General features: G+C 40.6%; 1 protein-coding gene across 3 annotated transcripts in view; it reads left to right on the top strand.

The window, feature by feature from the left end:
• The window catches only part of UBE2D2 (ubiquitin conjugating enzyme E2 D2), a 32575-nt gene extending 11003 nt beyond the window's left edge, over positions 1-21572 (top strand). For all 3 annotated transcript variants that reach the window (XM_041119359.1, XM_029998399.2, XM_029998400.2), the window contains 6 exons: positions 1272-1335; positions 6082-6113; positions 6205-6282; positions 6371-6476; positions 17927-18020; positions 19918-21572. In XM_041119359.1, coding sequence (XP_040975293.1) covers positions 1272-1335; positions 6082-6113; positions 6205-6282; positions 6371-6476; positions 17927-18020; positions 19918-19963 — 420 coding nt within the window. In that variant the 3' untranslated portion in view covers positions 19964-21572. The remainder of the gene's footprint in view (positions 1-1271; positions 1336-6081; positions 6114-6204; positions 6283-6370; positions 6477-17926; positions 18021-19917) is intronic.
• The last annotated feature ends 527 nt before the right edge of the window (positions 21573-22099 follow it).

The following is a 22099-nucleotide window of genomic DNA, read 5'->3' as shown; positions in this document are numbered from 1 at the left end:
AATCCTAGAGATCATCTATTCAAGAGCTTAAATACTGCCTGTAAATAACAAAAGGCCATTAAGTGGCAAGCTTTTTCCATTCCTGCAATCAGCTTGTCTTGATCATTGTCCTTAAATGTTTTGTCTATCAAAAGCTTCAGATAAGTCTGGTATCTGAGATTCCTGTTGCTGGTAACCCTTGCAGGCTGGGAGGTGGAAAGCTGAATGCACAATGGGCCAACGGCAGCATTGGAGTGTTTCCTGAATGCTGCATTTAGTTGTCCTCATAATGGTTGTCTGGTGTTTATGTTTAGCTTTCTAGACTGAGCTAGCACAGAAAAAAGTTAATATGTTTGGGCCCACATGCAAAGCAGGTCAGTGGCTGAGCCAGAAATAGAACAGGCAAAGTTTGACTTTGAAGTTTTACTCTATTTGCACTTCCCACTAAATGTCCACTTCCTGAGCGAATTGGTAATTCTGGTGACAATGTGTGGACTATCTTTCTGATCTGGGCTGAAACTTTGCTTCAAATGGAAACTTGGTATAGTCAGAAGTGTTCTGAATTACTCAACCTGTTCAGCCAGAGCAATTGAGACTCATAATAGGATTTCTTCAGAGGAAAATTTGACTGACACAGCTACTTGAAAAGTGAGGATTTCCATTCACAGGCTAGCAGTTCTATAGGTACAGAAGGCCTTGCATTTTATTCCATTTAACCACCTATATTCACTGATGCATACATTTGGAGACAAAACAACCATAGGTTATTGAAGTCTTGTATACTGCAAAAAGGATACTGCAGGCTTGAGATTATAAACTAGATTACTATAGCTGGAGCAGCCTGTGAGCTGTTGCAATACAGGGGATAAAATAAGGCTGATACTGAGAGTCATTGGATTGAGGCCATCTTGTCTCTCTGTGACCTGGAGATAGTGGAATATGTAATACCTTGGTACTGCTTGGGATCTCTTTAAGTTCTGTTATCAGTGAAGGCGAAGTTGGTAGACTCTATGACTTGATGAGTATTGCTGTGACTTAATACAGTGTAGAAACCTAGAGAGGTGACTGATGCATATGCCAAATGTGTTACCTGGATTTAAGGTGCAACTTTGCTTTCTGGGGTCCTGGGTATTAGTTTTGTGGTGTTGCCATTCTTGTGGTTTCAGGAGACTCGCTAGTGTGAGCATTATGTTCATGAGCAAGAACGGTAGCCAGGGTGCCCCTAACAGCTTTTTAAGCAATAACATGATTAGTTTTGAAATTAAATGAAATAAACTGTTCCTGTTTTTTAGGAGTTGAATGATCTGGCACGTGATCCTCCAGCACAGTGTTCAGCAGGGCCTGTTGGTGATGACAGTAAGTATGCTACTATTGGCAAACACCTGCAGTCTCTAACTTTTTTCCTTTTTCTTCTGAAGTGAAATGTCCAGTTCCTTAGCAAGGAGAACCCTTCTGTTTCTTTTGGTTAGAGTACTAGATACTACTTCACGTACTAATCTTAAATTTGTTGCTCTTCTGTATCTCCTAATACCTTCCTAGTATATCACGGGAGACGTGTTACTCCCATTTTATTGATAGGGCAACTCTGTGCACTGAGGACATCTTGAGTTACATCTTTTGAATTAACTGTTCTGGCATTCTCATAGGGCATGAAGTTCATAAACTTGAGTAGCTCTGTGGCCAAACCAGCAAGCAGCTTTCTGAACTTCTTTGACGTGTAAACTGTATGTGGTGTAGTCACATGGTCCTGTAGAAGTAAAACAATCTACTCCAAATACTAGGTGCTAGTACAGCAAGGTCAAGTTTAACTATATTTTACACAGGAGTTAGTTAACACTAACATTTTTTTTAAAGAGGGTTATGTGTAGTCCTTAGGGCTAAGAGGTTAAAATGTGAACAGAAGGAAAACGAGTTGGTAAATTAAAGCTTGAATCATGAAGTAATGTTAGATTTTTTTTTTTTAAAGTTTAATAGTTAGTGTGGTCAAATGAGTTACAGGAACACTGGAAACATTGCTTGTTCTTTAATCTGGTTTGTGCTAGTGTATTATAGAGCACACCAGAGTATAAGAACTGACAAACAGGTTTGGCTCTTAATCTTTAGGCAGGATTTCACTCAGTTTGGAATACTACTTGTGGCTTTCTCAATAAGCAAAATCAGAATGTCTAAATCCTGCTGTTGTGACTAACTTGTCACTTGATATGGACATAGCTGCTTAGTATGAGACAGGAAGTGCAGGTGGAGCATCTTTAAATCACACAGTATTGTTATTTTTGAAAACTGTACTCAAATCAGTTGGCCCTGCCAGGTTCCATATAAGGGATAGCCTAGGACAGTCTTCTTGACCTACACATCAGCTGGTCGTCTTTCCTGTGCAAGGTTGTTCACCTGGTGTGTCATTTGGAGTTGTTACTGTGTCCTCCTGAAGCTCCATGAGCTGTGTTGAAGCAGACAAAAAGCAGTCTTTAAAGTCCTACCCTGAATTTTTTTGTCTAATATCATTTTATGGTAAGATCTCCTGTCACCTTGTGTGTGTATTTTTGCTTAGGGAGGAGGGCAAGATACATCCTGTGACTTGACTTAATGGTGTTTATATGGATGCTTCTTTATCTAAGTTGTAGGTAATGTTCCCCAGTCTGCTTTGATTAGCTGTGAATAAGGCAACTTAATTGTTGCCATGTACTTTGTGGTGGTTTTCTGAGAGGCCTTTAAACTGCAGTGGTTTTACAAGCTGTACAGTCTTTTCCATATTAACTAGGATCTTACACTTTCTGGTGAACTACTTTTTTTTTTTTTTTATAGCAGCATTAAACTCTTGTTTATAGCTTAGGTGAGCAAGAGCAGTAGGATGTTTGCAATGAGACAAGAACACTTGCAAATTCACCTTTTGCTTTGTAACTTTACCATGGGCCCTGATGTAAATTCAGGTACTTGCATTATGCATTAAATGCCTTGGCATTTAACGCATAAAATGCCTGAGATGAGGGAATGTGTTTATACTGTTTCTTGTAGCAGCTCTGTAGAAAAGGCTACATGAGAACACTTGGAAGCTTTGACTGGGATGCCTGTTAAACAGCATGCATTGAACTTGCTGTGCAACCTGGTCACTCTGACAAGTGTGCTGTTCAGCAAAGCATCCAAGCTCATGAGAGTAGGGGATATTTAAGTAGGGAAACCCTCCATCTATGCGCCAAGAGCTCTAAGCTTAGGTATCCTTTCTAAAAGGAAAAAATTAGCTGCCAAGATCTTTCTGAATCATTTCTGACCTCTTCAGAAGAGCTGAAGTGTATAGAAACTTACACATTCCTACAGAAATCTAGGACTAGACTGAAAAAAGCACTTGAAATCTGAGAATGAAAATACTGAAATTAGTGGAGATGTTACTGTTCAGCAATGCTTTCAAACAAGTGAAAGCTGTGTTTGGTTTTGAGGGTTTTTAGCAGTAGTGTCAAGCTTCTAGTTATTCACAACTTATTTCTGCTTTCAAAATAGTATTTCAAAGAAGCTTGTAGTTTCATGGAAGAGAAATTACTAAGATGTAGAGCCAGTCTGAGGCTTTTCTTCCATTAAATTAAGAAATGGGATTTGTGACATGATAAACTACTTCATAGTTTCCAAAGACTATCAAAGGTGATAGAGATTGCCTGGTGGAGGAGGTGGTAACAGAAGTTGGTGAATGCTTATAATGGAAAGTTACTACTGAATGCAGAAAGCTTTAAAGTAATATTTGATTGTTCTCCTTGTGCCACCTTTCTGAAAGACCTCTAATGAAAGACTTTCACTATTGAGACTGACACTTGGGATGTATGTAAGTGGATAGCAGTGGCAGCAACAGACAGGTACCTTCTCTGAGATGCCTCTAGGTCTGCCTCAATTGCCTTGTCAGAATGACATGTCTCAGAGTTCAGGACATGCTGTGCTTGCAAAGTGGTATCTTGTGGCTAGTCCAGCCAATGTAAACTGTCCCCAGTTAGAAGCTTCTCATCCCTGTAGTTCATAAACTTTGGGAAGTGAAGAGCTGTTACTGCCTTGTTAACTGTAGGGACAGGATTTTCTTTCTCTTGGTAATGTAGTTTTAGCCCTCTTCCACCACCTCTGGCCTTTGTTTTGGAAATATGCTTGGGACTGGATTACACTAGGAACTTCCAGAGTGCTATGCAGTGGCTTAGTTCACTTCCAAATGTGTACCTGTGCTTAGTTACTGAAAGTCAGCAACCCTTTTACTTTGTAAGTAACTTTTTGAATGGCTGACTTCAAAGTAAAGAATCAGTTGAAATAAGCTCTGCATGACAAATCCATCTTTTAGTTCATCAGACTTGTCCTGAGTGTTGTGAGACTCTAAAGCTTAGGTTAAACAAGCAGTTTCCTTGAGTCTGGGGTGGGAGTTGGGGGGAGAAAAAACCCAACCCAACCAAACCACCCTTCAAGCTTGTACAATGTTAAGATTAACTGTGAAAGCATTTTTCTTTCTGGTTGGGTATAAGACAATAGTTTGTTACATCAGCTTCTGTTTTCAGTGTGCAGAGGTATACAGGTTAAGGTCCAGTGCTGTCTGTGTATTCAGTGCAGTCATGGTGAATCTTATCAGCATCTACTGATGCCTGTTAAATTCCTGGTGGTTTTTCTGTGATTAGCCACAATCTTCACTGCTGGGTTTCTGCTGCCCCTTTGTCCTCTTGTTCTGGGTTTCTCAGTGTCCTGCTACAGGCGATATGGACTTCCTGTGAAGCTGTCTGAACCCTTTTAAAATGGGTGAATGCTACATATGAATGCATGAGCCACTGTCTTGATTTCCTGACTCTGCATTGAATGTAGAGTTTCTCAAAAGGCTAGTTGGTGTTACCAGCTGCAATACCCTTTGTAACAAACCTGCTGCTCTAACCAAACACTCCTCTCCCCTTGCCTTGGCAGGGCTGTTCCCACTCTTCCTTTTTTTTTTTTTACCTTGTATGAGATCATTCCCAGCTGTAATACCTGTACCACATGTTCTAATCTAGCATGAGCAGTTTTTAATTACAAGTAGTGCCACTCTGGGCCAAAATTACTTTTGGCCCAGGTAGTCTTGAAAGCTGTAGACACCAGTTGCAAGTTAAGTACACAGCTGCAGGTGACTTCAACTTCTGTGGCTTGAAGACTTGCCTTGCAACAACTGGAGTCTTCTGTATTGCTCCCCAGTTCTGAAGATGAGATGTAGCTGACATCCATGCAGAAGGAAACTTCCCCTGGTATTTCACAAATAATGTTTTAGGCTGGTGCTCTTTGCACAGGCTAGCATTAGAGCCTTTGGAGAATGCAGGAAACCCAAGAACTTCCTAACATGCCTCATACAGGTTAACAGCTTTGATTGTTTTCCTTATGTTCTGCAGCATAAAGATGTTCTTAATGAATCTTCTGTATTACCAGATTAAGATGTTCTCTTCGGACAGATGCATACGAGTGAGATTTAATTTTTGTCCATTTAACCTAAAGTGTGTACTAGCACATCCTGGTCCTAAGTATTGAGCAGACTGTCATTTTTGCATTCTCTTAAGACTTGTATTGCTTTCTGCTGCTTGAATGACATCTTGAGACCTCTGTGGAGACTAAGCTTAAACATTCAGTCAAGATACCACTGGCTTAGGTTACCTCTTTACATATGGTACGTACAAAGCTTAGGTTTACTCTCCATTTGACTAAGGATCTGTGTAGCGGCGATCCTACCTAAGAAAAGCATGAGTTCATACTGTACTTTTGCTGTAGCTTGCTCTAAGAGGGCAGTCATTGGAAACTGGGCTTTGATTCAGGTGCATCATTAGAAACTACAAAGTTGAACTCACAAATTTGTTGGGTCTGAAAAGTTGACTATAACTGTCTGGATTTTTATTGTAATGGGATTTTTTGCAGGGCATGTGTGTGGTACCACAGCAATGCCAAAGTGTGGACCAAGTGAATGTGGAGTGTCGAGTACTTTGCTCTGTCTCTGTTTAATTCTTTGGCTTGCTTCCCTGCAGCCTTTGAGAAGGCTTTGTTTTTAAAATAGACTTTTCTGTGTTGCTTTGTCTGGAAGAAAGTAGTTCATTACTTGAGCTTCTCCAAACTGAAGTAAATCTTTCTCTTTTTCAGTGTTCCATTGGCAAGCTACAATAATGGGACCAGTAAGTATGAGAGAGTTGATGTTCATAGCTTTTCATGACTAGTCATCTTGTAATAACTCCTCAAACTCCAATGATTCTTTTTCATTAACAGAATGACAGTCCCTATCAAGGTGGAGTATTTTTCTTGACAATTCACTTCCCAACAGATTATCCCTTCAAACCACCTAAGGTGAGTGGCTTGTACCATAAATCTATTCATTACTGTGTGGTGTAATGTGTATTTGTGAGCCTACACTGAAATTTTCCTTCTTCTGCAGGTTGCATTTACAACAAGAATCTATCATCCAAATATTAACAGTAATGGCAGCATTTGTCTTGATATTCTACGATCACAGTGGTCCCCAGCACTAACTATTTCAAAAGGTACCTCCAATGCTCATTTAATTTTACTCTGCTGAAATGAATTACTGATTTGGATTTAGAATGTAAAAACTGCTACATTCCTGCTGTCAACCATTTCTCTGGTCACTAGTTCAGTTTTGTGACTCTACATCTAGCTTACAGCCAATTCATGAGTGTAGGGTGCTCTGGACATCCAATTTCCCTGTGACCATAGGGAGGCTGTTCAACTTTGCCGGTGGATCAGATAAGTCTTACTACACTAAGTATGTAGTCTTGCCACCTCTACTCAGAGTCCGAACACTTTAACTAAAAAAAAAAAAACCTAAAAAAATTAAACTTAGTATATGACAATGGAAGACTTCAATGTTCAAGATGCACACCAAGTAAAATACGTAGGGGAATAGCTGTGGCTTTAAAAAAACAGTAAAGCTGCTTTGATTCTTTGTCATCTTAAAAAAAAAAAAAAAGTCCCTTTTTCAAGGGAACATCAGAACTCCATGTTGGTAATTTTTTAACAAAGCTTTCAATGACATGGACTATTAAAACGTTTCAAAACTTAACTAGCTTGCACTATCTTAATGTTTTGGGGTTTTTTTTTTAGCTAAAACAGTCTTGGTCCCTGTGAATTGTGTTAGCCTGTGGGGCACTGGAATATATCCTTTGCCTGGTAAAACAGTATTGATGTTTAATGTAAATAGGAGGCTTTAAACACCTTGAAGACCCAGGCTTGAATTTTATTGACTTTTGTGGCTATTGGAACTGTAGATCTAGTTTGTAGATTTAGCCATGGCTGTTGAGGAATACTTGTGGTTCTCTTCTGTGCATGGATCATGTCTTGACCATTCTGTTTTGTAGCTTCACACTGTCTTTGTAATTAAATGCTGCAGTTACCACGTTTAATTACAGCATCCTTCACATCGTGTCCCAGCTGTATGAGGCTATCCTGTTGCCTGTAATTCTTTTCTCCAGCTGTGATGTTGTGATGTTCACAGACACTTTTTGGTTCAGACAGATCAGTCCTGGTACCCTTCCCTTGGACATCAGAACTGTCTCCCTTTTATTGAACTCAACAAAAGTTCCTGCCACCTCTGTCCAGCTAAAGGCTTCTGCATTTGTAGAAACAGCTGGAAAGGCAAAACAGTATCTTGACTTGTCTCTTGACAGAAATGAATTTGCTAGTGTACGAAGCTGAAAGTCTTCACTGTGAGTTGAAAGAACTGAAGAAATGGTGTCAGTAAAGGGAAAATGATAGTCAGGTTGATGCAGCTTTCCTTACAAATGCTTTCAGTCAAGTACTGGCTACTGTTAGAAGCACTAAGTTAGTACTATGTACTGACATCTATTATGTTTTGATTAAAACTGTATAACTGGTTAGAATACTATAGTTGAAGAATATGTAATGTGGCGTGGTATCTTTCATTTGTTTTAGAGAGTCTGAAATAACTGTATAGGCAGTGGGGTGATAGTATGTTTGGAAATACTGGAAGGTAGACTGGAATTAGGACAGTTGGAAAAAGATGGGGCAAGAATTTAAGCAGCTAGTTAAGGGCATCAGTGCGCTGCCTATTAATGGCTGTCTACTTTAATCTCTCACAGAATATATTGTAACATTAATTTTGCAACCCAAATACAGTTGCAGTATGCTCTTAACATCTCCATCTCCTTCTGTTTTCTGCCTTGAACTCCTTTTTCTTACCCTCTTCAAACTGCATCCTTGTGGCTTAGCTAGAGTAAGCCATGGGATCAGTGTGGTCATTCTGTGCTACTTAGCCCATCTATTGCCCATCTTCCTCTTAAAGTATGCTCTTTGAGATTAGGTGTCTTTATATTGCTGATCATTTTTCACTCATTGCAGAAGAGTTCATAAGAATGCACAAACTCTCCTGCATATAGCACAAAACATGTACAGATCTAACCTGTGAGAAAACAATCTTGTCTGAGTTCTTTGGTGCTCGTTTCATGAAGGAATTGAAGGCAGCAAAAAAATTTACAGGTGACTTCATAGAAATTCAGAGTATTTCCCTCAGAAGTAACAGGGATGTCTTGTCAGAAAGCAGACCTCAACTTAAGCGAGAGCTGATACTTAGAAGAAGCATTCCCATCTTGAACAGCTATAAATTCCGCAAAGGCAACTTGAATCTTTTAGGATGTAAATCTTGTTTTCAGTCGGGTTAGAATTGTGTCATTAGAGACTTTGGGGCTATTTCAGCTCTCTAGTAACTCTTTGATTAGCCTTATCAAAGAATAAATGTGTTCCTAGTAGGAAGAGCTGTTGGGTTAGGTAACTTAAAGTGAATAATAAGTTATTCAGCATGAAGCTTACCTCCCTTCCAAAGCAGCAATTTAGTATTTGTAGTGTACGTTTCTTAGAGTATTTCCTAAGTTGTGCCACCCTTTAAAAGGGGATGCTATTGGGAGCAAACCGGTTGAATTTAAAATGTGAGCAGATAACTAGAACACAGCTATAAAAAAATTATACTTTCCACTGATGGAGAAATTGGGGAAGACTAGAAACAGTCCTTCTAGGAAACAGCTTATCCTACACAGTTTCCTCCTCCTGAGGCATCTGGTAGGCAACATTGTTAGCAGCTTGCATGGGCTAGATGTTATGTTGCAGTTAATGTGTGGTACACAAACATGTTTTTCGCCCTAACCTGCAAGCACAAAGGTGAAGGGGTATGCAGTGACTTCTTTTTAATCTATAGTGCCACTACTTGGTGGAAAGACTGTGGAAAAATAACGTCAGTGCTACTTAGTCATCCCAGTTCAGTGGTAAAGGTAGGGGTCGTGTCGTCTTGTGTTCTGGAGGATGGTAGGCTGCTCCAGAGGGCACTTGGAGTATCTCACTTGGGAGTCTGCCCCTGCCCTCTTTGCTAGGTAAGATAGCGAAGGCCTGAGTGTGGGGGCTATTGGAGCAGTTTTGTTTCCACTGAATAAATAAGGAAGTTTCTCTCCCTCTGTAAGCAACTTGATAAAGTGATCTTGGCTACAATAGTAGAGGTGACTAGTATCTTGGGTTCAGTCTTTCTAAATGTTTGTCCCTCCTGGACTTGTTAAAACAGGTTCTGAAGAACTGGGAGAACAACACTGAGTGTCTCAGTAGAATAGCTAACTTGCTTATATTAGTAATTCTGAAGTAAGTATTCCTTAAAGAATACCTATTGTAGAATAAATCATCTCAAAATACAGTCTTAAACACACCTTGGTGGTTAATTTAAACTCCAAAGCTTAAACAGAATGTGTAGGCTTAAATTAAAAATGTCATCTCAAAGTCTGCATAAATAAGAATCCCTGTTGCCTTAAACAGGAGAATGAAGTGGTTTAACATGATGATAAATATTCTCAGCCACTTTGGAAAATCCCACTTTCTCTTGAATTTAGCAAGTAGGTGTGCAAGAGTTAATACTAAACTGAAGTACTTCAGTAAAGGTCAGGCTAACTTGCTCTGTCCCATCCCACTTCTCCCCATTGTGTTTTATAACTAATGAACCATGGAGCTTATATTAAGTGTGTTGGAAGACCCTGCCTGGTGAGTGGCAGTGAGTAACTTCAGTCTCATTCATTCAAGAGTTTAGCTCATGCTGTTCAAACTCTTCCATGCCCAGTGCAGTGCGAATTTTCTGTGATTTTGCTCTTACAGGTGTTCCAGAATTGCTTCACTAAGACTTCCTGGGGGGGAATTCCCAAGTACCCAGCAACCTAAATGAACCTGATCTTCACAGTGCAGTTTTCAAAATCAGGAAGCTGGTTTCTGATCATCCTCTTGGCTTTTAATTTGCCTGTTGTAATGCTTACCCAGATAACTGGTGGACAGGTGTGACTTTGTCACATAGCATGGATCAGTCTCTCCATTTGTGCTGAGTTAGGGTTCTAAGGGAAACTGTCATTCTTGCATTTCAGCTCTCTTGTATCTTGCAACTTCAACGTAGTTACTTGCGCAGCTTCCCAGATGTTGCCCTTGCTGCAAAGAAGGGTGCACTAGGAGGAGTGTTGCTGGCAGGTCAAAAGAGGTGATCCTTTCCCTCTGCTTGGCACTGGTGAGGCTGCACCTGGAGCAGGTGTCCAGTGCTGGGCTCCCCAGAACAAGAAAGGCATGGATGTACTGGAGAGAGTCCAGTGAAGGGTCATGAACATGATGAAGGGACTGGAGTATCTCCCATTATGAGGATAGGCTGAGGTAGCTGGGACTATTCAGCCTGGAGAAGAGGAGGCTTAGGGGGATCTTATCAATGTATATAAATACTTGAAGGGAGGTTGCAGAGATGACAGAGCCAGACCCTTCTCAGTGGTGCCCAGTGACAGGACAAGAGGTGATGGGCACAAACTGAAACACAGGAGGGTCCCTCTGAACATCAGGAAATGTGCTTTTTTTTTTTTTTTTTTTTACTGGGAGGATACTGAGCACTGGCACAGGTTGCCTTGGGAGGTTGTGGGGTCTCCCACATTGGAGATACTCAAGCCATCTGGACATGGTCATGGGCAACCTGCTCTAGGTGGACCTGCTTGAGCAGGGGGGTTGAACAAGACGATCTTCACAGATCCCTTCCAACCTCAACCAGTCTGTGATAACACTGGGCAAAACTTAACTTTTCTTCTCTTGTCACCAGAAATTGTTGAACTGACTTAGCAGGAATTCAAGTTGCTTGGAAGCAAGAAGTTTAAACTGCTCAGATTTAAAGGTACACTTCCTGTGAGACTAGGTAAGATTGCTGGAAGAGTTTGAAATGGGACTGTGGTTAAGAAATAGGATTTAACTGGAGCAGAGTCCAGAGTTGCTTTACTCAGATACATCTTGCCCATTCACAGTAAGAGACCAGTCATTTGGTAGTTAGCACTTGAACTTGTTGGACAGTAGTGTTTTCAGTTGTGTTTTAAAGTTACAAGCTTAATGTTTGTCAGTGCTGATAAAACTTTGACAAGTGTATGCCTCAAAGCTTTCAAGGGTCCGGGGCCTGAAACTCAAAAGTAGTGGTAGTATAGGTGAACATTCTTCCCAGGAGTCAGATTTCTTCCTATTTTTAAGGAGTAGAGGTCTAAGTATTAGTGGACCTTGATGTGGAGGCTTTTGGCTGTCAGACTGATGATTAGCAGAGGAGGAGCCCTAGCTGGTGTGAGAAGCAGGACAGCCAGATAAAGCTTCTGAAATGGAATTAAGAATTCCTCAGCAGCCGTGTGTGTCCAAAGCTCAAATTTATGCTAGCAGAGATGTTTCATAATCCCCAGAGTACCAGGCTGAATTAGATGTGAGCTGGCAAACTTTGTTGCTTTCACATTCAGAAACTTGACTGGATCAAAAAGCACAGCACTGTCGGAGCCTGTGGCCTGGTCTCTAGGAGGGTGACAAATTGCTTTCCCTAGGAAGAACTTACTGGCATAATATTTGTCATTCACTGGGGGCAGAGCAGGCAGGATGGGCTGCTTCCATTACTGTGAACTCAAGATACTGGCATGGTGTGCCAAGAATTGTATTTCCTTGTTTCATCTGACTGCTTCATGTCAGTGCACGAGCTTTTTGATTACATGGTGATCTTGAGACTACTGTGTGACTTCAGCCAGGACAGATAGCTGAGTAAGTATCATTCTGCTATCCTGACAACCTGGCATATGAAGTAACTGTCTCATCACCTTGGTACTTCCAACAAAATTTTTATTGATGCAGTCTCTATGCTTGCTTAGATGGGCCTTCCTTTGGTGGGAGAAGACTGGCTTGGGTTCTGCTGAGGCCTTTTGCCCCATGCAGGAGTTGAGCCTACAGGAATAACTTCTTTTATTAAAAGGCAACTTACTATTCCTCTCATTCTACTGATTTAATGATTTGCTCTTTGCCTTTAATAAAAGTTAAGACAGCAGGGGCCTTCAAGGAGAGAGCTAAGGCTTTCACTCATGATCTGTTTTTGACCTAAGCTGTTTGGTGCCCAAGAAAACCCTTTACTCCTAGGTGAATTCTAAATTGGCTCATCTTTGGAGAGCAGTAACTGCACCAAACTGCTGTTGAATCAGAACGCACCAGTTAAGATGTTTCTTCTGGGTAGCTTGTTACCTTGGAAGAATTGATGCTTGCTTTTTATCTCCCTGCTGTGAATCAGCTGGAGACTCTATTGCTCCTCAGTTGCTTTTCCTTATCCTAAAGTGTCCCATAGATGAGTGCTTTACTGGAGCAAGTTTTGTTTGCAATTCCAGCTAGACTTAAATAGTAGTATCTATAGTGCCTAGTACCCCATGTTAAGGGGACAGCTGAAAGTGATGGATATTAGACCCATTCAGGCTTTGCAAACAAAGTGTATGATTTGAGTTTTGTATTTGAAAGATGACTTCTGCATTGAGAAAGTGGAGATAATAATCAGCTGCTTTTGGCAATCTTTTGGAAGTCTGTGCCTTACCTGTCATGTCTTAGGCTTCTGCATGAAAAGCATCTATGCTTCTTGATTAACTGGGATCACTGTCTCAGTACAGGGTGATAGCGCAGAACTGATACTTGCCTTTCTAGCGCTGATATCTAAAGAAACTAGACGGTGTAGCTTTTGGGTCTTATGTCATGCCCTAACAAGGCTTAAACAGTTTTTCAGTAATCACCTGGACTGAGCTTCTGTAGAAATCAGCTTAGCCCAATTGACTTGGACATGAACACAATGTGTACAAAGGTGTGTTAAACACTGTGCCTCATACACAGCTGCTCCTGGCTCCTAAAGACCACTTTCAGCTGCAGCTACATGCTGTGGACATAGGAGGGTGTGTCATAGCTGCATGATGCACTTGGTTATAAAGTCATCCCTGACATCAGGAGAAACTAATTGCAATGTATAAATTGCTAGGCACCTTTGACTTCCTTCCACTGTTGAAACTCTAGGAAAGATGTCTGTCTTCTGGCTGTGGAGCGTACTCCCTCCACCTGGAGCTGGAGTCTTATGGCTTATAAAAGAGTCTCTTCACCTCTGAGTTCCAGGAGCTTTGACATGCATCTTAGATTTGTATGGGCCAATAGATGTTCCAGCAGACAGATGGGGATTTAAATTGTTTTCTGTATTGCTCATTTGGCTAGTGCTGAAAGGATCTGTGGAGAGCTGACTTCATGGATTGTCCTGACTAATGATTGAGCTGTTTCATAGCAGAAGAAACTCAGCCATGGAGTTTACATATTGAATTTGCATCTACTTGCACATTGTCTGAGGTGTGGCAGAACCAGGAAGACAAAATTGCTCATCAGAAATGGCAGACTACTCTTTGTGGTGTAAGAGCACAGCACAGAAGGCTGTTGAGAAGATGAGGTGGATCATGCAGTGGTAAACTGTAGCTAAACTTGTTGACAAGCTGTAAATGGCATGATTCTCTGCACAGAGGAGCTGCCTTGAGAAAGATTGTCCTTGAATTTTGGAGTGTTATGTACTCTGTAAAGGGAAGTTTTGCAGTGGAGACTTGGATCAGTTGTGCTGCATTATGCTGGTAGACCTCATTGTGCCTCAAAGAGCACATTGCTGGAGCATTCTTAATATTAAGTGTTAAGTGATCATTCTGCTTGATGAGACTGCATTTGTATCACTGCTCTATGGGGAAGCTAAGTCTATTACTTTTTTAGAAACACTTTGTTAGCAGTCTTTCTACTTGATTACTTCGGTTCTCACAGTTCCTTGGTTGTTGTGAAGTTCTTCGTCCATGCTAGTCCTTAGCATTAGGAAGCCCACTAAAGGATAAGTTGTGTTTGTTGTCTGCAGTAGATAAATGGGGGTCACAGCTGAAGTATTGGAGTTAAGCAGGCTGCATGGTTGGTGAAATAAACCAATTTTTGAATGAAAGGGAGCTTTAAACTGATGATGTTTTAAGTTGCTTAATGTTTTGCTACAGACTGGACTGCTTTGACAGAGTAAAGAGATGAGAAATAACTCTGTACTTGAACCCCTTGAATCAACGGGAAGTAAAATTTATCTATTTTGCTATTACTGGCAAAAATCCATACTTAAATTCTGAAGAGTGCACACTTATACTACTGTATCTCTTTCAGTGAAAGACTTGAGAAGGCACGCTGTCAAACTGATACCACTAGAGCAGCTTTGCCTATGGTCATGCAGGATGAATAGGACAAGGTGGAAAACAAGTCACTTACCTGTCTTGAGTAATTATTCAGCCTGATTCTGTGGTTACAAAACTTGACTTTTGTGAATTATTTTCTAATTTTCTTCTGCTAATGTTGTAGTCATTTGACTAGTAAATATGAAGGCTTTGCTATGAAGTTCATTGCAATAATACTTGATTGCAGAAGGTGGTCTGGTGATTCTCTGTTCCACAGTGTTGGTTTAATTAGTTACTCTGGTGCTTCAAAGAACTCCTATACACAACTGACACTTTTAAGGATTACCTCCTCTTTCCTTTTGCACTTGGCTCCTTAAACTTTGTGAGAAGGTACCTTTTTCCAAGGGGTTTTTCGTAGTGGTCTGGAGGTTGCTTATGTTGTTTGGTCTAAAACGTGTGTATATGCAGTGTTCTGGTAGAAAAACTTGAGAGAAACTTCCTGAGTTTATTTGGACAAATAGCTGGGTTCAGCAGGCTATTAAAATTAAACCAGTTTGGATAATGCAGTTAAAGATGTTTTTCTTGTTGAGGCTGTAGAGATAAAAAGGGAAAGATGTGAAGCTACCAGCAAGAGCAAGCATAATGGAGAATAGTTTTGATTAATGAAGGCTTACAAAAATAAAGCAAAGCAGCTGAATGTGGCAGTGCAGCTTGAAGCCAAATAATTGTGTCCGTTTTTATTCAATGTTTTTGGAGTGATGCTTCCTATAAAATAAGTGAACTGCTGAGGAATGAAATCTAGAAATGTTTTTTGAAGTGACTAGATTGAAAGAATTCATCACGGGAAGCATTTAGCTACTGACTGAGTTCTAGCAAACCACAGCCCATTTTAGTAAAGAGTATTAGCAGTGTGGGATTTTTTTTTTTTAATGGCCAGCAAGTAGCTATGGTACACTCAGGTTGATAGCCTGTAAACCAAGAGCTGAAACTCCTAGACTGGGATGGGATAACTCTGCCTTTCCTTTCAGCAAAGGAGGTGCTGTTCAAGGCAGAGTTCCATCTTGCCAGACAAAACTGACTTGTGGGGCAACGTCAGCCTGTTGGACTGCAGTTGCTCTGGAGGTCACAAAACAACACCCTGGTTATCCTGGTGCCCATGCTGACCAACAGCTGAACACCACCTTTGCCTGGTCTGGTGCTTAGAGCACCAGTGGTGGGGGGTGTTTTGCAAGGCTGATGTGAGGTATGCAAGCAGGAACTCCCACCCAGTACAATGAGTGTTGGGGAAAGGGGTGTTATGGTGGTTGAGGAAGGTAGACAGAGAGGACTGGACAGACTTGCAACATGGTCCTGCTGATGAAGGGTGAGCCATCTTGTTCAGAAAAGTCCTTGGTTATTAAAGGACTGTGGTAAGATAAAACCTGAGGGAGCAATTATAATAGTTGACCAGAAAACTTTGATTGGATTTCCTGCAGCTTCTGTTAAAGGGATGGGACAGATGTTAGCTGTTTTACTCATCCTACCAGCTGCAGAAACTTCAGTGACTAGAGCAGTGGAGTCTGACAAGTACAAAGAAGTGAGCTACAGGAAAATAGCTGGAGAAACGACTGTGTTTTGAAGCTGAACTGACTGGCAGCAGCTGGGTGTAAGGTGGCAGAGAGATTCCCATTACTGAACACTGAGTTTTACTCAGTGTACATGGGGCGGAAAAAAACAGCGCTGAAGCTGATGAGAGCGCCACAGGTACTAAACATGCTGTGTCCCTTGCTAAGGGGCAGCAGTTCAGGACTAGTGGCTTCTATGTGCCTCCAGCACAAAATTAAAAGTCTTCCTACTCTGAAGCTGTATTCTGAGAGGTAGTTGAATAAATGGTCCAAGTGTCAGTTGATGGTAGAGAATAATTAAGCTCTTAACTCTTTCACAAGTGTACAGTAGAAAATCAGGAAAAGGAGGAAGAGGTTCTTTATTGTAGAAGAAATATGTTCACTTAAATCAAGAACAGTTTATTACTAAACTTGTTCTAGAAGCTTTTTAACTTGAAATTGATAATTCATTAGTGAAGGGCCTACAGAAACATGTAGGAAAACTGAACTAACTGGGTTTCTGGGTTCTTGGTGCTCTAATCACTGAGCAGCTAGCTCAGTTAAGACCTAGTGAAGCTTTCATTTTTGTCCCACTTCAAAAAATTTTCTCCAGTTCCAGCGGATTTCAGACCTGCTTTCCCCCTTCTCTCTAGCTGGATCTAGTTGTTCTTTGTTTTGTGGCCTCTCTTTTAACCTATCTTCAAAACAACAAAAGAGTTATGGAATGCATGCTGTTCTCTTTCATTTTCAGCTGATATCTTTCAGCATGGTAGCTCTGCCTCCTGCTCCACAGCACAGTACCAACCGATGGACGTTTGAACAGATTTGTGTTTAGTGCCTTCAGACTTCTAACTGCTGTCATCTCCAACTTGTTTGGGGGATGCACTGTGACAACTCTGCTGTTGCTGCTATTGGTGAAGGGACGTACGGAGTGGCACTGTTTGATTAAAACAGGCTGAGAGAAAGCAATACAAAGGAATGTTTGGCATTTCTTAGGCAGGGGCAAGATGTCCCTGACATGCCTCATGTCGTGTTGTCCCAATATGCTTTGCTTATAACTTACTGCCTTCTCATCTCTTCTACTTTGGTGTGAATGTAGGAATGTGCACGTGCTATTTGTAGCTTTGCAGGCTGTCTCCTGACTCCTTATATGGATGAAGGTTGACACTATGCTGAGTGGCATCATATGAGCGGGATGTGGTTTCTGGGATATATACAGTATATATTTATAGTGAAACTTTAAAGTTCAGGGCTTTGTGGTTGGTATGAGTGCAGTAAGCTACACTCTCTTGATTCATTTTGAATACTATTCTACAATTAATCTGTCTCCAGCTTCCTTATGTTTAGAAAATAATTGGATAAAGCATCTTAATTCTCTGCAAGACTAGCAATTTTTTTTTTTAAACAGTTCTCAAGTAGCTGTGAGCAGCTCATGCTTCCTTCATCTCAGTTGGACCTGTCTGCTGTTTGACTTGTGATTAGTGCTTCTGCAAATTATTAACAATGAGGTTGTCTGGTTTAGGGAAAAGCTGAATTTCAAGTGCAAAAGCAAGGATGTTTTCTGAGAAGGCTTTCAGGTACGGTTTCAGATAGAAGACTCGTGCCTTGTGATTTAAGGCTGTAGTTAGATACACCTATCCAGGAGGTTACCTGTTGTGATGATATTTAAAAACTTGTGGTCATGCAAAGTTGCGTAGTTAAATGGTAAGGATTTTTGTTCAGAATCCCTTGTCTGAAGTATGTGGGGTTACTGCTCCTTGGCATTTAAAAAAAAAATCTTGCTGATACTAATGGCTAGAGGGGAAGCAAGTGCATGGGCTGACTTCTCCATGTGTCTTCAGCTGCACTTAAACTCTAATTCAGTATCTTTTTTTCTCTCCCTAGTACTTTTGTCCATCTGTTCTCTGTTGTGTGATCCCAATCCAGATGATCCTTTAGTGCCTGAGATTGCACGGATCTACAAAACAGATAGAGAAAAGTGAGTATGGAAGCCAAAAAACATGTAACATTCTTGTTAGAGCAGAATCCGCACTTAAATAGTAAAGGACATGCTTCTTGGAAAAGAGTGTTAACTTTGATTTGCCTTTATGCACTTCAACTGTGGCCTCTTTAGAGACTTTTTTCCTGGGATCTGTAGTACCGCTATCTTAACAGCACTGCATTGCTGTAGGAAGAAGGTATATATGCCGGTAGAAGTGAAGGATGTAGAGGCCTTGTACTTCTGTGGTTTTATTACTGCATTTTCATTCCACACAATGGTCTTTCATTAGTGTTGTAGCTGTTAATTACAGGATTGCTTGATTTAATGAAAATGTGAAGTGAACAATGCAAATCTGTTTCATATGGAGCTCTAAGTTGAATGTGACCAGCTTTTAAGAGCCTTCACTGCCTGCTTTAATTCTACATAACCAGCAGAGGGAGAACAAGTTACTCTAGTGGAAGAATATTTCCATGCTAGCTATTGGTAATGGAATGATACAAGCAGAGAAATAACAAAAATACCCTGTTTCTTCTTCATTTGACAGCACAAGGGAAGAACAAGTGGTGTAGAGGTGGGGTGGGAGGACTCCAGGCTTCTATGAAGTAAATGGCAAGAATGGAGAGAACTCTAGCACTAATGAGCACTTTAAAGGCAACAGCTTAATGACCGTTGTAAACACTTTTCTACCTCACTGTTCCCTTCCAGATCTGATCAGTAGTGTTAATTTCTGAAGCTACATGGTCATCTGATGAGAACAAGATAGGAAGGGAAAATGATCCACAAACTTGCTTACTCTACTGCATACTTGAGAAGCAGTGTTAGAGAAGTTCATGCATCCTGTTTTTAATCAGAGCTGCAAGAGTAGCAGTACGTATTTCAAGCAGCTAACAGTGACTGACTGCACTTAATGTATGCAGGACTCTTTCCTATTTTTTCCAAAAATAGGGAAGTAATTTTTGTGCTTAAACATAACTGGACTTGCTTCTTGATTAGTCTCTGAACAGTGATGTGAAGGCGAGAGCGTTTATTATGAGTGGATTGTCAGATTCTTTAAGCTAAAGAACATTGTCTACAGACTAAATTCCAGCACAAGAACCTAGTTGATGTACGTGACTAGGAAACTTCTTGCTATAAGTGTCTTACGCTTTTTCTACAAATTCTGTAGAGTAAGAACAACTTGCCTTCTGTTGTCAGAAATAAGCTTTTAGCAGTACTGTTAATCATGACAACCGCTTTGTTTTACATAAGTACCCTGAGCTTCCTCTAGCAGTGGCTCTGGCTGTAAGGGCTATTTGGGTGCAAAAGCTCCAGGTGGCTTGGGAAGTAGACCATACTGTGCCTTCAGAATAAAAAAAAAAAAAAAAAAAATCTGGTGGACAAATTTTGTCTTGCTAGCCAAATGCAATGTGTAGCAAGAAGCAAGCCTGTCAGGGTTTGGCAGCCTAGTAGATACCAGGTACTAGGCTTAACTTTCTAAGGGAAGAAGAAGAATGAGGGGGGAGGGACACATTAATCTATTTTTTTCCAGAATGGTAAAATCAAAACCTGCAGTAATAGTTCCCCCAGGGATGCAGCAGTTGGGGGCTGGGGGAGGTACAGGTAAAGACTTCCTGAAAACACTTTCCCCTCAGACCTGTGCTAGCTCTATTTTGTGGCTTGACTGACAAAGATCTTGTATTCCTGTTGTAAATATGACTAGTTATTTCTTTTCCATGAAGTACTGTAGGCTTTCTTGTTTCCCCTGTTTGTCTAATGTTTCAGTTTGCTCTTAAATTTTACAAATTCATGATACTACTGGAGAGAATGTAAGTTCGTGCCATGTGTAGACTAGAATGCTGGACTTGAAATACTGTTCAGATGCTATGTTAAGTAAATCCTCTTTTTATACATACAGGTACAACAGAATAGCTCGGGAATGGACTCAGAAGTATGCGATGTAATTAAAGAAATTATTGGATAACCTCTACAAATAAAGATAGGGGAACTCTGAAAGAGAAAGTCCTTTTGATTTCCATTTGACTGCTTTCTATGAGCCCACGCCTCATCTTCCCCTGTGCACATGTTTACCTGATACAGCAGTGCTGCGTGTTGTACATACTTGGAACAACAAAATAGAAATACTGTATTTCCCCGTACCAACATTGACTCCTAGCAGAGAAGTGTGTGTGTGAAAAGCTGGTTCTTCAGTCATAACTTTGTGAGCCTAAAAGCATTCCTTGTTGATTTAAATTGGGTAATAAAATGTGAATGGGCGAGTTATGGTGGATCTCATATTTCTAGGGACAGTGTTGCTGATTCGTGAAGGATTTTAAGTGGAATCCTTTTAAACTCATAACAGTTATGAAAAGCAAGGTGAAGAACTTGAAGCTGTTTCTGTATTCATTTTATTCTGAAGGACCTACACCTTAGGTAAATGTTATGACCAATGAGATAAACTGTACCCACATCCTGTGTTTAAGGTCTAAGTTTAACCGGTCAACATTTAAATGGATTGGAGCTATTAGTGCATCAAGTGATGTTGATTTGTTTCAACTCTCTCCCTTCATACTTTTTTTGGTTTGTATGTGGTTTCTCAGTTAATACATAGCTAATAGCTCTTATTTTTCTTAAGTTTTTTAACTGCTTAGGTCTTTCTGGATGTAAGGGTAAAAATCCATTTGACAGAAAACTTGTGTATATTTAAAGACCCAACTGCTCCCCTGGAGCTTGTACGTTCAAGAATGATTAATCTGTGTAATAAACTGATTACTACAGTCATTACATATAACTTTGTGTGAATAGGCTTTTAATTTTAAGAGCAGTTTGTTACAGGCTAAAACTAATGGTGGATTTCTCTAAAACTTTTGCATTCACAAACGGTTGCATTTGGAAGTCATGAAGCAGTTTGGTTTGCATCACACAAGGCTATGCACCTGAACAAGACAAACATAAGCTTAAGCACTTACATGAAAACAGGATGTGTAGTGTGCCAGGAACTTGACTGTTAAACCAAATAAGCAGTTTACTAAATGAGAATTAGTGACATTTTACAAAGCCTAATGGTATTATTCCCACTTGCATGGGACCTAACACAATGCATATGTACTGTAGGTAAGTGAAACCTTATGTAACTAAAATAATGGATGTAAAAGGGTTAAAAAAAAACAAAACAAAAACAAAAAACAAACCTACCAAACACATCAGCACAAACTTTCATAAAATGTAGCTTTTACATAATTACTTTGCACTAAACATTTGCAAATGTTCATACAGTTTTAAATTGTACTTGTATGTGTCTTTTTTTGAACAAAGTCTTCACTTGAATCTAGTGAAAAATGTAGTTTGAAACTTTTCTTTGTATACAAGTGTATTTGCCAGCATCGTTGGTGTGACAGTAGGTGAGTCTGCAAGTTTATCTCCTCTTAGTAGAATTGTAAACAAAGCCATCGACTGAAGGAGAGGCTGTAGCCTCCAGCTCTCCCGCCACAGGGGTCTGTCCCATCCATTTTCAAATGCATCTTTACACTCTTGCACAAATGAGGAATAAATGTCCACTGCTTTTGGTCTAAATCTGTTCCACTTGTCTCCTCTCTCAATGTCCTCGTGTACGCACCGCTGGATGTAAATGTTAGCAGTGTTCCCTTGGAGCCCTCTTACAGCAAGCTGTAGGTGAAACCGGGATACGTGTGCATCTCCAGCAGGCATGAAGACTGCTGCTGTAGCAATGTGACACTGCTGCGTGGGGACAAAGCAGCTCTAAAGTGGTGGAGCAGAGCTTCACATGAAAAGAAATGGAGCATGTGGCCATGTCTTCTGGCTGAGAGACAATGTAGGGATGGCAGCTACAGGGGACGGGGAGACAGACAGTGTGCAGGCACATGAACCTGGGTATTGGGTCATCTTAAACTCTTGGCACTCTTATGTTATGCCATGAGCTGTTGGTGTCTTCACTGGTTTAGAAAGCAGCATGTGGCCTATCACTGAAGTGTGGCCCTGGATAAAAACTTGCGGTGTTGTCAAAACTAGCATGTAAACTAGTGGCTGCTAGTGTATCTTGGTTTTGTGTTAACCTTTAACCATGTCTGGCCTTACCTTTT

The sequence above is a fragment of the Aquila chrysaetos genome, chromosome 22 (assembly GCF_900496995.4).
Source record: "Aquila chrysaetos chrysaetos chromosome 22, bAquChr1.4, whole genome shotgun sequence".
NCBI classification, from domain to species: Eukaryota; Metazoa; Chordata; class Aves; order Accipitriformes; family Accipitridae; genus Aquila; species Aquila chrysaetos.
This window is presented reverse-complemented; position numbering and strand designations above follow the sequence as displayed.